The 16,472-nt window shown below is 28.7% G+C and overlaps 1 protein-coding gene across 5 annotated transcripts; it reads left to right on the forward strand.

Annotated features, from left to right (window-relative positions):
* The first annotated feature begins 1,193 nt into the window (after positions 1 to 1,193).
* Positions 1,194 to 11,622, forward strand: LOC120275661 (F-box/LRR-repeat protein At3g48880-like). Of its 5 annotated transcripts, none has more exons than XM_039282310.1 (9): positions 1,201 to 1,503; positions 2,140 to 2,214; positions 2,334 to 2,516; positions 3,295 to 3,456; positions 4,921 to 4,989; positions 7,925 to 7,989; positions 8,119 to 8,157; positions 10,166 to 10,554; positions 10,743 to 11,622. In XM_039282310.1, exons 8-9 carry the CDS (start codon positions 10,196 to 10,198, stop codon positions 11,383 to 11,385), a joined length of 1,002 nt encoding a protein of 333 aa, XP_039138244.1. In that variant the 5' UTR covers positions 1,201 to 1,503; positions 2,140 to 2,214; positions 2,334 to 2,516; positions 3,295 to 3,456; positions 4,921 to 4,989; positions 7,925 to 7,989; positions 8,119 to 8,157; positions 10,166 to 10,195; the 3' UTR covers positions 11,386 to 11,622. The 5 variants fall into 5 exon arrangements, 4 of the variants coding, with proteins under 4 accessions (XP_039138244.1, XP_039138245.1, XP_039138243.1 ...); XM_039282311.1 differs by lacking the exon at positions 3,295 to 3,456 and adding an exon at positions 8,501 to 8,581; XM_039282309.1 differs by lacking the exon at positions 3,295 to 3,456.
* Positions 11,623 to 16,472: the final 4,850 nt, after the last annotated feature.

A 16,472-nucleotide genomic window follows, 5' to 3' on the forward strand; every position in this document is an offset into this window, starting at 1 on the left:
AGAATAAAAAAAATTAAGTGATTGTTTAGGAAAATAAAAGATTTTCAAGGACCTAGCATGACTTTAACCTAACAAATAATCTTCAAAATAATATTATTTCTTAGAATTACATATAAAAAACTTTTGGGGATTGCCACCGACAATAGCTTAGTAGAAGGCGCTTAACTCCCATACAAGAGGTCGATTCACTGCCTCTCCAATGCATAATTAAAAGGTATTAATATAAGTGTATATATTTGTCAATGGTGGATTTAGATATTTTATATAATGGGGTCCATATATATATATATAGTATAAATTTACACTATAAATATAAATGAATAATTTTTTTGTTATACAATACTGAAACAACAAAATAAAATTTTTTATAACTATTTTTATGAATTTTTAAGATATGTTTAAAAATTTTATAATTATATTATTGTTAATGCTAACAAATAATCTTTTTAATTTCAGTCCATGAGGTGTGTAGTTTATTAAAAGACTTGTTTTTTTAAAAAATTTATGGGTCCACATTATTAAAAAGATGTGTTTAATATATATATATATATATATATATATATATATATATATATATATTTTTTTTAAAAAAGTGGGGTCCAAGTACCCCCACAACCATCTATCTAGATCCGTCTATAGCGTATGGGATGATTTGTCTAAATTGTTAAAACTTAAAAGAAAATAATGATTTAATTGTGAAACTAAAAGGTTTTGAGGGAAATTAAAAATAATTTTCTTTTGATGTAAATGACCCACATGTTGTGACAACAATTTGATTCAACGTCTCACTTAGCAAGAAAAAAAAATTAGCAACTTTCTAATATGAAAGTAGTAAAATAAAATATTTTTATAATAACGATGCCATAGAAAGATAAAAAATTTTGAGCATGAAACTGAGTTTTTTAAGGGTCGTTTGACAATGTTATAAATTGTTTGTTTTTATTGCCAATTTCAAATTTTGATGGTGCTCTTCTCTTAAAAAAAAAAATTCAAATAATATTGTTTCTTAAATATATATATATAAACATTTTAATAATAAGGATGTTTTTGTAAGATGAAAATATTTGAGGGATTGTTCAGAAAACTAAACCCCAAAAGGGTTCTTCCAAATAAAAGTCATTTCAAGCACAGCAATGTTTTCAGACAAAGTGCATCCACCAGAACCGCAAAATGTGGAGGAAACACACACAAAGGTACTGAAATTTCTCAATCATTTTTAACATTTGTCTTCTTTATTTCCTTTTGATGTTTGCAGAATTGCTGCAGTGATTGGGCAATCAAAGGAATTAGGTTAGAAATTGTGAAGTTGCTGAAAAACAAGCAATGGAGTCATAGTGTTATCAACTGCTAGGGATGAGAAAAGGGGCACTGAAGCAGTTGAGAAAGTTCAAAGATTCTGGGTTCTCTGATGTGGTTTTCCATCAATAGGGTTTGGCTGACACTGTTACTATTGCTTCCTTGGTTGATTTCATCAATAATTGGTTTGGGAAGCTTGATATCTTGGTAATTGATCTATATCACCATTTTAGGGCATGAATGTTGTTGAAAGTCATTTACTGATTTTTCTTAATTTTATCATTTAGTATGCTTGTGAAATGTTTCTTCAGTGAAATGGGAATTATCTTTGTGTATTTCTAGTATGTATAACCTAGTTCATGTTCTCTCCAATTCATGCCATTTTCAGTATCTTTTCATCTTGTTGGACTCTGCTTCTGTTTGTAACTTGCCTTTTGATGCATATGTTTCATTTTCTTGTAAGGATCGGCAAAAGAGATCTTTTCTTGTTATCAAAGAACCATTTGTAATTGATTGTATGACATGTCTTCTTGTTTTTGTGTTTAACTTCTGGAGCTGAAAGAGATGAAAACCTAAGATATCAAAATTTTTCTGGTTGAATTTGCCCATTTTATCTCTCCCACATGAAAAATTTTTACTGACGCATTGATTCAGAATTGAAGAAAGGACTACTTAATGCTATCTGTTGATCTACAGAACCATGAGTCTCATTTAATCGTAGCTTGGAACGTTTCTTAATTCTTTTTATCTCTTTTACATTCAGAACTTTAGAGTTTATGCTGTATTTATTTACTTCTTTTGCTATTTGAAAGTTTTCTTTTTTTATTTTCTTTGCCTGTGCAGATTAACAGTGCTACAGTTACTGGATCTGTTGTAGATTTTCAGGATTTAGATTCATCAACAAAAGAAAATATGGATGTAAGCATCAATTACTCTTACTAACCATTGATGTTCAATGATAATTTTCAGTCACTAGACTCTTACTGAAAATTACAAGACATAAGAACTGAGCATTAATTTACTCACAAATCTTGCAGCAACATGGGGTGTTTGCTTTATATAAGTTAATAGCTGCCTCAGCTGATGATTATGAGAAAGCAGAAGAATGTTTGGACATTACCTATTACAGTACCAAGAAACCAATAGATTATCTCATGCTACTTCAATTATCAAATTCACTGAGAATAATGAATATTTCATCTATTCTTGGAAAGGTTCAGGTAAACAAAAAAATTTCAGACTTGTTACTAAGCTTCTTATTTTCATGCTTTTCCAAATTTTCTTCTCATCTTTGTATATATGAATTTGGAAACTGATGGGGAAAAAAGAAAAGAAAATTAGGAAAATACCATTTTCCTTTCTTATGTTTTATCAGAAGAACATGACGGGAAAACGTTATCAATTAGTGTAGCCTTTGTTAAGTGGATGAGACACTCAAACTTATGTCTTTATCTATATTATTAAATGTGGAACTATTAGTTATCCTAATATGCACTTGATGTGTACTAGTTTATTTTTAACTAGCCCTGTTGTAGACAAACTAATCATCTAACCTATGACATAATGTTAAATGCAAACCAAACTCATCTTATGTAGGCTCAATTCAACCCTAAAGGTTAAGATCATAAGATGAAAGGCTGGACTTATATATGTACTCATATTTGCAAACTCAACCAATGAGGGACTATTATGTTCTTTAATGGTCTCTAATATATAGTTCATGCAGTCACTACTTATACAACAATTTAAAACCTAAATCTTTTAACTTAGGTTAAAATGACTTTTTCTTACCCTTTGGTTTGTACAAAATCTTTTTTGTAATTCCAAGGAGCATAAAAAAGAATTTGGTGATGCAAATGGCATGACTGAAGAGAATTGGATGAACTGTTATAGCACCATTTAAGTGATTTTAAAGTAAACCACTTGTAAGAAAATAGTTGGCCAGCAAGATTATCGGCATACAAAAATCTTGAAAGTAGCCTTGAATGCTCTGTTTAGGATTCTCGCAAAGTAACTTTGAAGAAGCCATGAAAGGACGGGTGATGTTGGCTTTGCTTCCTCATGAGTGCCCCTCGGGGCATTACTGTGACCTTATGTCCTTATCAGCTAATGAATGATACTGTTTTCTCTTTGAAGACTTGTCAAAAATCCAACATATAGGTAATTTGATTATGAAGTTTGTTTGATGTATTACCCTATTTCTTTGTGTATATATATATTATACTATGTTAGTGTCTACATTATATCCTAATTTTCTCATAGCACTCAATTTTGTAACTTAGGTGTAGTCAGAGTTTTGCCTATCAAGGTGTTTTATATTCTTTACTTTTTTTAAAAAATAAAATAAAATCTATGGTTAAAATGGACATATGAAGTATTTGGCATGTTTAGTCTGTGCTTAGCTTTGAAAAGTATAATGATGGTCATATTAACAACTTGACCGATGTGGTTAAGGCCATCAGAGGCTGACTTTTAGCCGTGTAGCCCAACACAGGGTCAAATTTGCATTACAATTTTTTTTTATGGATAATTTTTTTTAATATTTTTTCTAAAATGGTCTTACTGAAAATTCTTACCTACATCCTTTGTATTACACCTCTACCAATAGATGCATGCCACATGGCAAAAGGATTTTAATCAATGATTTATATGTATTTTTATTGTCACATATGATATTTATCAAAAGAATTTGGTGCAATGCTTAATCACGAGGAATAGATATTGTTAAAGACTTTGTGTATTTCAAGGGCGGAGTTCCCCAACATTTTACAAAATCCTCCTTATATTGTATAAAAATTATATAAATTAGAAAAAAAACTTACGTTATCTCCAATAAAATCCTAAAATGATAAGGAAAATATATTTTTTTTAAAAAAGATAAACTTAATTATTCATAATAAGAATCTAAATAAATTGATTAAACAAATTAAAATAAATCATGTATTGATTATCCAGATGTCATTCGGATGTCAATAGAATGGTTGATTTTTGCTATAAAATTTGACTAAAAACTAAAATCTAAAGGCCATTGAACCATCCGGGCATCCCAACCTTTTGCTTAGTGTTAATTTTTTTTATTTGTTCAAATACAAGAAAGTATTTTGTCATTTTATATTCATACTTTAATTTGTAATTGAATGCATGTGAGTTTTTTATATGTATTATTAAAAAAATTCATTTTTTATGCTCAAATTAGAAATAGGTTTAAGAGATTAACTATTGATGCATACTTCACCAGAAAAAAAAAATTATTGAAGGCGAATCATCATCCATCCCTAAAGTTGAAATTCCTTGTTTCCCTAAATTTGAAACCTCATCATCTAATTTTGTTCTGATTCAATTTGAAATGATTTCAATAGTCTGAAAGAGAGTAAAGCGCAACTTCAATGAATAAAATTAGTTTGTGTGAAAATTGAATATTAACTTTTTTTTTTATTCGCCCCCCTAATAATATTTTTTTGGCTCCGCCCCTGTATTTATGGTTTACTTTTGAAATAGTTGCCATTTACGTATTATCTTTTAAATCTCATTTATTTGTGTTTAAGAAGTAGATTTATAGTAATTTAATGCTTATCTTAATTGCAATTATTTCGACGGTTATAAATAATCCCAATTTTATTTCAGATTCAAACCAAAGGAATGATTGAGATTTCTCCTTACAGAAGGATGATTAGCGATACAATTGATGAGAAGGTAGCATCTCTTCTACTTGATTTTATTTTTCAGTTTTAGATTGTTGCATTGAAAAGTTCTATTTTTATTATTTTCATATTAATCATATGTTTATTTATTGATTGGGTTCTTGATCTTTATTTATAAAGAATCAATATTTCAACGATAACAACCTGTTGGTCCCAACTATTTAGAATCAGTTACTAAAGAACCAAGGTTCTTATAATATTTTTATGATATTATTATAAATCTATGTGATTTTTCGTGGAGAAACCAGGTTTTATGTGGACGCTTCTAATTTTTTAAAAATAATTTTTAATTTGTTAGGTCTAACCTAGCATAGTTTATGGTTAAGTTTTTGATAAGTTTTTGTAATTTATCCTTACTTCAAATTAAAACTCTCAAGTTTCACCCTTCAAAACCAAATTTTCAAATTTATTTTTCTACATATATCAATATATCACGGAAGAAAAAGAAAGGCTAAAGGTTAAGTCAGTCTTACAATAAAAACGGTTGTTGATTTTTTCAGTGTGTATATGCTATTTGTTACAATATATAATTAAATATGAAATTTATTGGGGCACATTAGTTATTTTTTGTGGCGATAAAAAACCGTATACATTATTCTAGTCATTTTTCCATTTTTATAAATTTAAAAATAATTTGCAGAAAAACATATCTTGTGTTTCCCTTTCCCCTTTTCAGAGAAGTGTAGTAGACTCTTGCAAATCTAATTTCAAGGTTTAGTGATAGTATGGTTATTTACATATATTCAAATATCTCTTATCTATTTATTATGTTGCAAACCATTAGATTTTTTATTAGTGTAAATCTTATCATAACTATATTATATATTTTACTATATTATATATTTAAATTATAAATTGATTAAGATTGAAAAGTGGTAGCTAAATATTTGGAAGCTATGCTTATTAATTCCAAAACCTATATTTTAATAGATTCTATGTGTATTTACAAAGTATATAATTATATGATAAAAAAACAATATTTAGATATATGTTTTAGCAACTTATATGTATATATGCGAGTATCATGTTTTATTAAAAAAAAATCATTTAAATGTTTAACCATAAATATATGTGAACAAATATTTCTTTGATTATGATAGTAATGAATAAACATCTGTTGATTTGGTGATTGAAATGTGTTTTGTTTAGTTTTCTAAAGCAATTCTAAAAAACTTAGATAAAAAATAAAAACAAAAAAGCATTTTTAATTAAAAAATAAAATATTATCAAAACGAACATGCCCTTAATTTCTGTAACTTTTCAAAAATGTATATTATAAAATTATTTAATCAGTTTCGGTTTGAGTAAGTTGATTAAGAATATTTTTTTAAAATATATATATATATATATATATCTATTAAATAAATCAAGCAGTTGAGATCAAACGGTGAAGATCATCCGAAATATGTAACGTATTAGAAGTCGTATGAGACGATACAAACAATGCTCTGAAAACAAGATTCACACATCATGAGGCCCAATCAAAATTCAACCGGTGAAATTCATCTGGGGCGTTTTGCCCATTTTAGCTTTTTTGTATATATACATGCTTTCTCTTTTATTCGGTTCATGCCACACTGCATTTGAACTTGAGGAGCGAAAGAGAAAGGTTTGCAATTTATTGTTTCTTTGATTTTATACTTAATTTTGTAAATGATACTTTGTATGACACCTTTGGTTTTTTTGTCAGATTTTGTTATTCTTTTGATTGCAATGGAGAATATTTTGGTGAAAGGTTGAATTTTGAGTATAGTTTAGGGGAGAACTTTGAAGAATTCTAGAATTATATGTTTTCTTTTTTTTTGGTTGGGGGGTTGAGGAATTGAAGACACTGTGTTTGTTCTGAATTCCAAAAGAGCTTGATTCATAGCTTTTGAAAGTCATTGAGTTGGGGCAGAAGTTATTGTTTTAATATTATGGTGTATAGTTTTGGTATGGAAGCTCATGACTTTAGAAGTTTTGTAGTTAGAAGTTAGAAAATCATTAGTGTAATGGAATTTAGGGATTTTTTGCGGAATGGAGAATATTGAGTAATCAAATATAATGTGTTTGTTATAAATTGCAAAAGAGATTTGTTGATTTGGGGAAGAAGAAGTTGTTTTAGTAAATAGTTCAATTTGAATTGGGTATTGGTGTTTATTGTTTTGAAATGGAAGGATGTGGCTTGAGAACTTTTGTAGCTAGAATTAGAAATCTTTGGTGAGATGGAGAGAAATGAGAGAAAGATTATAATGTGTTTGATGTACCATAAAAGAAATGGAGTTTATTGTTTGAAGAAATATTTTAGAGCTGATGAACTTTTGAGTCACTTGGGGTAGTTGTTGGAACAATGTTGGCATTCAATGTTTTTCATTTGACTGAATGTTTAATTTGAGCAGGTATATATTGTTTTTAATGTTAAAAAAATTAAAAAAAAAATGGTGAGATGGAGATTACTGTAGAATGGATAATTAGATGTTTGTTGTAGATTTCAAAAGAAAGGGATTCATAGTATTTGAAGGAAAAATTTTGGAGAATTTTGATTATTGGATTGTTTTTATTTGCGTGTTGTAGTCTTTGGATAGTAATGTGTTCTATGAATGAGGATCGAAATCAAGAAAAAAATAATCTAAATTAATAAATTAATTTGTCTAAATTAAAAAAATAATCAGGAATTTTTGATTACTTGTTATTGTGTATTTCGTTTAGGTTCAAATCAATCGAAATTCTAATTCATGGTTTGTGTTGCTATTTGTGTAAAAGTTGCTTTGAAAATTTTGTATATAATTTCTTGGAATTTTTTTTCTGAACTAACTCAGTTATATTTCTTGAATTTTGGTACTGTTACTGTATTTTCAGTTGACCCTTTGATTTTCTAAATTAGATACAAGAGGATGCCATTTTTCAGTGATGAGATTTACTAAAAAAAACATAATTATGAATGACAGATATCAAAATCCCTTTCATTTGCTAATGATGGTATTGATCACTGAATTCTCCTCAAAGGCTTAAGGTAATTAAAATATTGATGATGTTTATAAGCTTATGATCTTTGTGAAAAAGATGTGTTTTTAGAGTAAATGGAATTTTAATATGATATCTAATGAGTTGAAGTTTAAATTGTTGTTTTATTTTTTTGCAGTTTTTCAGAAATAAAGTGTTTGGAGCATCCAAAATTTGAGTAAGTGGCATTTACCTTGACACCTGTACTTGCAGTTATATGATTTTTGCCATTGTTGAATTTATCAAGATGCCATGATTAATGTTTTGTTTCTGATTTAGTATCTCAGTTAGAATAATCAGTTTAATTTAATGTTTTCTCATATTTGTTGTGCCATATAGATTATAATATAAAACAACTGACTTTTGTGCTCTTCCAATCAGACTTACCATTTGAACATGACATTCATTAGCAATGAGTTGTTGATTTGTTTAATATGAATTCATTCATATTTTTTAATTATGCAAAATTAACATATCATATGTAGTTTAGTAATTCATTGGAATATCATTCTTTATCACAGCATGAATGTCTGGTTGAATGATGGTTTATTTAATCTTAGTTATGAACTAAGGTTGTCATGTGTTGAAAGGCCAAAAAAGAGGTATGATCTATATGTGATTCTTCAATTTCCTTTTTCTTGCTTAAATTCTTTTTGCATCATCATCCATTCTAAGTGTGTGCATGAGCAATTGGATGATTTAGAAATTCAACAACCGTACAACAGTAAATTAGTTTGCAAATTAAATCAAGTTGCTTCTATGAATCTTCCACTTTAGCTTGTTTCTTTTGATTCATCACAGGACCATAATTTAAACTTGCTATGTGTTTTTCATATTTAAAGCATAATTACAAATCTAAAACTTTATAAAATAGAATGTTTTGCCATATAAAACTCGAGTTTGATTAGAACATTGGGCTTTGTGTTTCTTGAACCTGTGAAATTAGACTGGTTTTTTTTATCTTAGGAACAGCATTTCTAGTTGTCCTCAATTTTGGTTGCTCAATTGACAAGACATCAACTAATGTAACTGTTAAAAAAAAATTGATAAATAGATATAGGGAGAAACAAATGATAAACAAAGATATATGTCAATATAACTGATTGTTTGGTCATTGTATTTCGATTCCCTGCAAATCAAACTGATGTTTGTTAACATCTTAGGAATAGCCATTTTAGATTATCTTAATCCTCTACCATACAATAAGTACTACTTTTCGATTAATATAAACCAGCCAAAAATGATAAATAGGGAGAGAAATATGTAACTATGCTCCTTGTGGCATGTTTTAGTCAATCATTTTTAATTTAATGTCCATTATGTTTCTCAAAACAATGGTGGAGTGACATAATATCCTTGAAACATCTCATACATTATCCTCATCAAATGGTTGGCATTTCATACTGCATGATCTATATTCTTGTTATGTTTGAGTTATTAGTTTTATATTTGATTTTTAAATCATTGGTGTTTGCATGAATGTAAAATTTTCAGTAAGACCTCAAGCATAGCGTTCTTCTCTCGCATTTTCTTGTGCTGCAGTAGTTTTCTCGGCTTTCTGCCACTGATGTTTGTTTTGTCATATTGAAGTTTTGACCTTTCCTGGCAGAAATTTTTCAGCAACAGATGATTTGGCTACACCACTCTGCATGTACTCCAACTATTAACATTTATGCCAAATTCAGTCCTTATCTTTCATTGTGACATGTTACTCCTATTTGTGCATAATCCTCACTGAAGTTTTCTTGATGCCAAATGTGATGCTTCTTTCTTCGATTGGCATGCCACAACGCTTATTATTAATTCCACCATATAACTCTCTCTCTATATATATATAATTGTCTGAATGATATTATTTTCGATTGAACACCAGTGCTTATTGTTTTCTGTTCTTAGGCATTTGCTATACTTTGGATCCCGAGAAGAAGTGTTAACTTTTAACTTCATATTGAGCTTTGTCCCAACAATGTAGTTAATTTTACCAAAGTTTACATGAACAATTCTTGCTTTATCAGTCTTGGCAGTTTTACCTTTGACAGCACTCTAGTAATGAGTATCTACACACTGAACATGATCTACACAAGAAGAAAGCAATTATTTGATTATTTTTTCTTTTTTTTTAATCTTTGAACCTTAGCAATTACTGTATTATTACTTTGCTTTAAATTTTTTCCATACAATTTCAGGACTTGAACCGGTACAGTTTTGCAGTAGCTATGGAGGAGGCCGACTTGAAAACAGTGAGAGGATGGGACAGAATGGACATTGATTTACTGGTCAATATTTTCAAGCAACTGAACATGCTTGAATTGTTACCTATTTCTCTAGTTTGTCGTGGGTGGCGCCGTGCTTGTTCTGATGCTTGGCTTTGGGACACTTTGGACTTGGGGTTGTTGCAATCGAACTTTATTCCAACCAGAGCATCACCATTTGTTTTCGTTGATGAACCCTCTGACCGGAAGCTGACTCGAGTACTGAAATTGGCATTCTCTCTCAGTCAGGGAAACATCAGGTGTTTGGTTTTTCACTTCTACTTATACATGAAGGATGAACACCTGAATTTGATTGTCGAAAGGTAAACAAGTGTTGGTAAAACTAGTCATTTTTCTCGTGATTAAATATTTTCATTTTGACCGTATTAGCATCTGCACTGGATGAATGGTCTAAAACTGAATAAATTTGTCAGATATCATTAGCCGAAAAACGAGCAACGTTCCTCACTTAGTCATGGTTCACTGACTCTGATACTATATGTTTGAACAGATGCCCAGGTCTGAAGCGAATTGTTATACCAGCTTGGAACCGCCTGTCAAAGCCTGCAATTTACCGGGCAATCGAAACTTGGCAAGGCTTGGAATCGATGACAATGCCATGGTGTGCCGACCCATCAGCTCTCATGGAGAAAATAAGCATAAACTGCAAGAACTTCACTCAGCTTAAAATCTTCGGTGCATTCGACATGAACTTAGCGGTCGCTGTTACGACTTTTCTCCCGAACCTCAAAGTCTTGAGTTTGCGCTGCTCTCGTGTTGACAAGAAAGCTCTGTTGTATTTCTTGAAATCCATGAGAGGTTTGGAAGTGCTCAACATTTCTCATACAATAATGCTTGTCGAAGGACCTGTGAATGGTGGATCAGATGGTGGATTGAAAGTCATGTTCAAAGAAATCGATCCTGCCATTCGTGAAAATACGGCGGGTTTGCGCAAATTATATTTCTGTTCCAGCAAAGCATGTCTTTGTTGCCAAAGGATGATCGACGATGAAGGTATGATGAGGTGGTGGAAGTACGAGGACTGGTTTTGGCGCATCGATGAGGTTAGCTCTCTTGCCCTTGGTGATACTGGCAAGCTGTTCGACGCTCATTGTGCAGAATTTGCATTCCTAGACCGGCCTCGATCATGTTAGAGCTTTTGCCGGGAAAGACTTATTAAAAACTCGATAATTATCGCTTCTTGGTTTATTGATGTCGATTGTGTCTTTAGTTTCATGGACTTTGTTATTTTATGCAGTGTGAAACTGATGGTGAACTGATGCAGTACACAAGGAAGAGCCATCGAAAACTCGAAAATCATGGCTTCTTGTGTTATTTATGTTCATTGTTTCTAGACTTTCATGTTCTAAATGTTATAACTTTTTTATGTTTGTTTTCGTTTGTGATTGTTTGAAGAATGATGTGTTTGTTTGAATGAAACATTGTCAACCCAAAAAAATACAAAAAATAAAATAAAAAATAAAAAACAAAAAAAGGACACCAAATGAAGAGGTATTTGGTTCAGCATAATTAGATTTAAGTTCATATTAATTAATTATAATTAGTATCAATTTGATTGTGAGGGGGTTTTTTTGTGCGCTATAAAGACGACAAACACGGTTAAAGATACACCAGTACTAAGATCTAAAGTATTAAATCTTAATGTATAGTGTGTTAATAGTATTGATGAGTTACTACTGAACTTTCATCGGTTTCTCAAGTATAATAATTTTATTATATAGTTTTGGCAATATATATATATATATATATATTGAAAAATATTAGGTATAGATGTATTTGGGAGACATGACTCCATGTAAGGCATGAAATAAATCATATAAAATACCATGTTTATGAATAAATATCCCTCGTTTTTATTTCAGAAACTAAATTGAGTTTGTGAACTAAAAATGATTTTTTTTTTCTAACTATAATAATATGAATTTTATAGTTAGCTAATTTAATAAAGTATAATAATTTTATTTCACAATTTTGATATTATAATTTGATTTTTTTTTTAATTTTATTAAACAATATTAGTTCAAGATAGCAACACTGTCATATTAGTCTATTTATAAAGTGGTAACAATTATTGAATAAATATAATTGGTTTTTGTTTCTGAATCCGGGAACTAAATTGTGTTACTAAACTAAAATGTTATATATATATATATATATTAACAAAGCGGATAAGACATGTCAAAGGCATAACCACCAAGCTCGTGTGCACTCTCTAGCAGCCAGGGATAGACATAAGAATTAGATTGTAAGCCTGCTCCAATTACTAAAGATTTTTTTTTTGGTACTATTGTATCCGGTGCACTTTGAACCCTAAATAATAAAAATCTCTATAAGACTTTTTTTTTTTAAAAAAAAAAGTTGCATCGTATTTATTGAATAAAAATAAAAAGGACAACAGAAAGAGTGAGGGATCCTCAAAGTAACAAAAAACACCAACTACAAACCACATTAACAAACAATAAGAAACGAAAGGGGATACATTAGAAATTAGAGCCATACTAATGAACCACTTTAATGATCTATTTTAGTTTTTCCATGCCTTGATGAAAAAGAGATAATTGTCTATTTTGATACTATCTTTAGTAGTGGGGTCAATACTACTAGACCAAACACTCTTTGGTAATAATATTTGGTAATAATATATTTTTTTTTAATTTATCTATAATACGAATTATATATATATATATATATATAATTCTTTTGTGGCAATTTAAACTACTCAAAAATATATCCATGTTGCCATAGTGGGAAGAATCTGAAAAGATAGTCAACGGTGTTCATGGATGGATGGAATGCAAAAAAGGTCAACGCCACTTGAGAAGGTGGATCCCTTTGCTCAACGTTGACTCTTTTTTATTTAAAAGTTCCAATTTTATGTCTTCATAGTTGACCTTTTATTTAAGATAATTTTCAATTAAAAAAAAACTGTTCGAGGACTTGTTTTGATACACTCGTAAAAAAAACCTATAGTATTTTTGGTACATGAATAAAATAAATAGTTATATATTTATATTAATATTTTATTATATTTTTGGTGGATGTACTTAATTTTTTTCACAATACTTATTTTATAAAAATAGAATTTATTTTTTAATTTAAAACATGGTGCTTGGAAGTGCAATTAAAGTAGTGTTGATTTTTATAATAAATAAACATTATGAATTTTTTAAGCACTTCAAGGTTGAAAAAAAAAAATACTTGAGGGAATGTTATTTTACTAAAATACCCTCTATATCATTTGATAGACCCATGCATGAAACCCCCATTGCTCTTCTTATAAAATTAAAATTAACTTTGATACCTTTATTTAAACATTGAGTATTTTAGTAAAGGCATGGTCATAGTTGAAGAACAAAGATATACTTTACATGATAAACCCTAAGTGATCATATATTGCTTTTTTAAGAGCAAAAATGGAACATAACCGTCCATTTGAATTATGAAATAAGTTTGAATATCACAAGACATAAGCATGTTTCAAAGGGTGAAGAACAACAAAGCAACTTGAAAAAAAAACTTATTATTATTATTATTATTATTATTATTATTATTATTATTATTATGTGTTTTAGCATTTGATTACCTACCAAACAAAAAAAACGATATGTGAATCTTTAATAGTTTTTCTCCAACGATGTTGTATTGAAAATTTTATTTTAAAAATTTTTGTGGTTCTGAAGAATCAAGTAATATGAGAATAAAAGCAGAGAGTTTTTTTTTTTATCCTTCGACTCTTTGATCTTTGATTGCTCTTGTCCAATTTTTACAATCTAATTGAAGAGCAAGTGGCTAATGCATTTCACTTATTAAACAAAGTTTGTAGTCGGTCGGTGGCATCACCTCTAGATGCCACTTAAGTTAAGAAGAGTTTAAACTAGTAAAGTAGTACAAGGAAATGTGGTTCATAAATGAGAATTGAATTCATGAGTTGGAATCATTAATAATTAAGTCTACCAATGTTTCTAAGTTTAAAGTGAGGTTGGTTGGAAATTAGAGAGGGAAGGGGACCTTCAAGTGTTGGAATGCAAGTAGTTAAATGCATGCACATTGCATGGAATTAAGCTTCACGTGCTCATCATTTATGGTTATTTATTAGTAAACTTCTTTATTAAAAAAATAAATAATTGTATTTTAAATGTCAATCTTTTCCTTAATTAGGGTTCATGAAAGGTTCACATATCCGTCCGTGAAAATTTTCTTTCTAAATAAGTGATATTTAAAAAAAAAAAAGTCAATAATTTTACTTTTCCCACTTCTGAATTATTTAAAAAACATAAAGATATTTTAAATATTTTAAAATGACATGAGGCAGATGGCATGTGCATTGCTTTAAACAAATTTTAAAATTTAAAATTTAAAATTAAAAACACATGAAACATAGTCCTGGATGTGGTATCGATGTTAACATTAGATGCTAAAGTCTTATTTCATTAAAACTCAATGATTAATATCAATAATGAAAACTATGTATATTATATTGAGAGTTAAACATATTTATCATGATTGAGAGACTTAAATTATATGTCTATATATATATATATATATATAAAGTTCAACACATAAAACAAGTATGAAATAACTTTGTAGACTTAATTATTTAATATTTTTGCAACTTAGTTTTCCATCTTCATTTATCTAAATTTATTTATCATCATCCTCTTCTTAATTCGCAGAATTTGTGAATAAATTTTCTTTTTAGGAAAATTTCACAATAATTGTAATTTTCCGGTTTTGCAAAATATGGATAGAAGGATTTTTAACATTTTGCTAAAAGGTAAAAATAATCATTTTATTTGAAAATATTTTTTTCCTAATAATTAATTATTTCCAAAATTTCCAAAAAAAATAATAATAAATCATAAAATCACATAACTTAAATCAAATCATGTTTGAAATCATTTTTTATCCTACTTAGCATATTTTAACTAAATTAACAATTTGATCCATTAACGTTATTCTTTTTTTATTAGTTAGAGAAACTACATACTTTAAAAACGAACAAAAACCCTCCATCTCTATTTAGAAAAAGTGGCAACTAGAAGGTCTTTTTTTAATTTTTCTTTTTCCACCTATATTTTATCTGATTTTAATATCTCATATTTATTTATTTAATTTTTAAAATAATGTTGGTACATCTAAAATCAATTCTAATTCATAATTTTCCCTTTTCTTTTTATATATTTTTCTTAATTTTCTAACTTTCATTAAACACTTGCATCTCCCAATTATAGGCGAGCATAGAAAAGAGTATCATCCCCTTGACAATCTATATATATATATATATATATATATATATATATATATATATTAATGAATGGGCAACTAAAACCGAATTTTTAGTTGGAGACACAATAAATTAAATGTGATTTTGCTTACATAGCTCTACAAAACAAAAAGGGAATTTGCTTACACACATATATTAATTCTTCTTATTTACTTATATATATATCCTTCTGATTAAAAACAACTGAAAATTTTATAATTAAAAAAATATATTAACCTTTTTATATGTTGGTTTTCATCTATAATTCTTTTATGGCATATATATAAACAAAGAAAAGCATTTTGTAAGGATATGAAAGAAAATATAATTTTTATATAGGTATATATTAGCAACTGAAACAATTTTTTCCATTATTATTACAGCTACAAAGAGTGGAAGTCTTTTTCTCAACAGTTTGAAACACTAACACAAGATTAAGACTTCCAAATCATTCACTCACATATTTAAATCATTCATTATTATTATATTCTCATTTAATTAATTAATGTGGTGGTCCTAAACACTAATTAAGTATACATCTGTATATCATACCCATACATAATAATCATTCACATAAACATGTCTAGCACAAGCCAGGTTCGTTGATACTGATATTTAACTAACGGTGTATTTGGTATTCTGCTTTTTGGGGAAAAAAAAGTTTTAAATTAACCTGGGCTTTTAATAAGTTGAATGTCCACTAATTTTTATACCTCTTTTAAAATATAAATTTGTGCGTGTGTGTATATATATATATATATATATGAGCTCACTTCTTCTGGAACGTCCTTAAATTTAAAATCTGATTAGGACATTTCGGGAGATGTTGGATCAACATCCAATGCTCCCCTCACCAGCTTTTTCTCTCTAAACTTCAATCCTACATATTCTCTCTTATACTTTTTAAATAACTTTCAGATAATACAAATGTCATGTTTATAGCAATACGTAACTTCC

This window comes from Dioscorea cayenensis, chromosome 14 (assembly GCF_009730915.1).
Source record: "Dioscorea cayenensis subsp. rotundata cultivar TDr96_F1 chromosome 14, TDr96_F1_v2_PseudoChromosome.rev07_lg8_w22 25.fasta, whole genome shotgun sequence".
NCBI classification, from domain to species: domain Eukaryota; kingdom Viridiplantae; phylum Streptophyta; class Magnoliopsida; order Dioscoreales; family Dioscoreaceae; genus Dioscorea; species Dioscorea cayenensis.

Coding starts and splice junctions, on each gene's coding strand:
- LOC120275661 (XM_039282310.1), top strand. CDS start 10,196: ATGGAGGAGGCCGACTTGAAAACAGTGAGAGGATGGGACAGAATGGAC. Junction 10,555..10,742: donor CTGAATTTGATTGTCGAAAG/GTAAACAAGTGT, acceptor ATGTTTGAACAG/ATGCCCAGGTCTGAAGCGAA.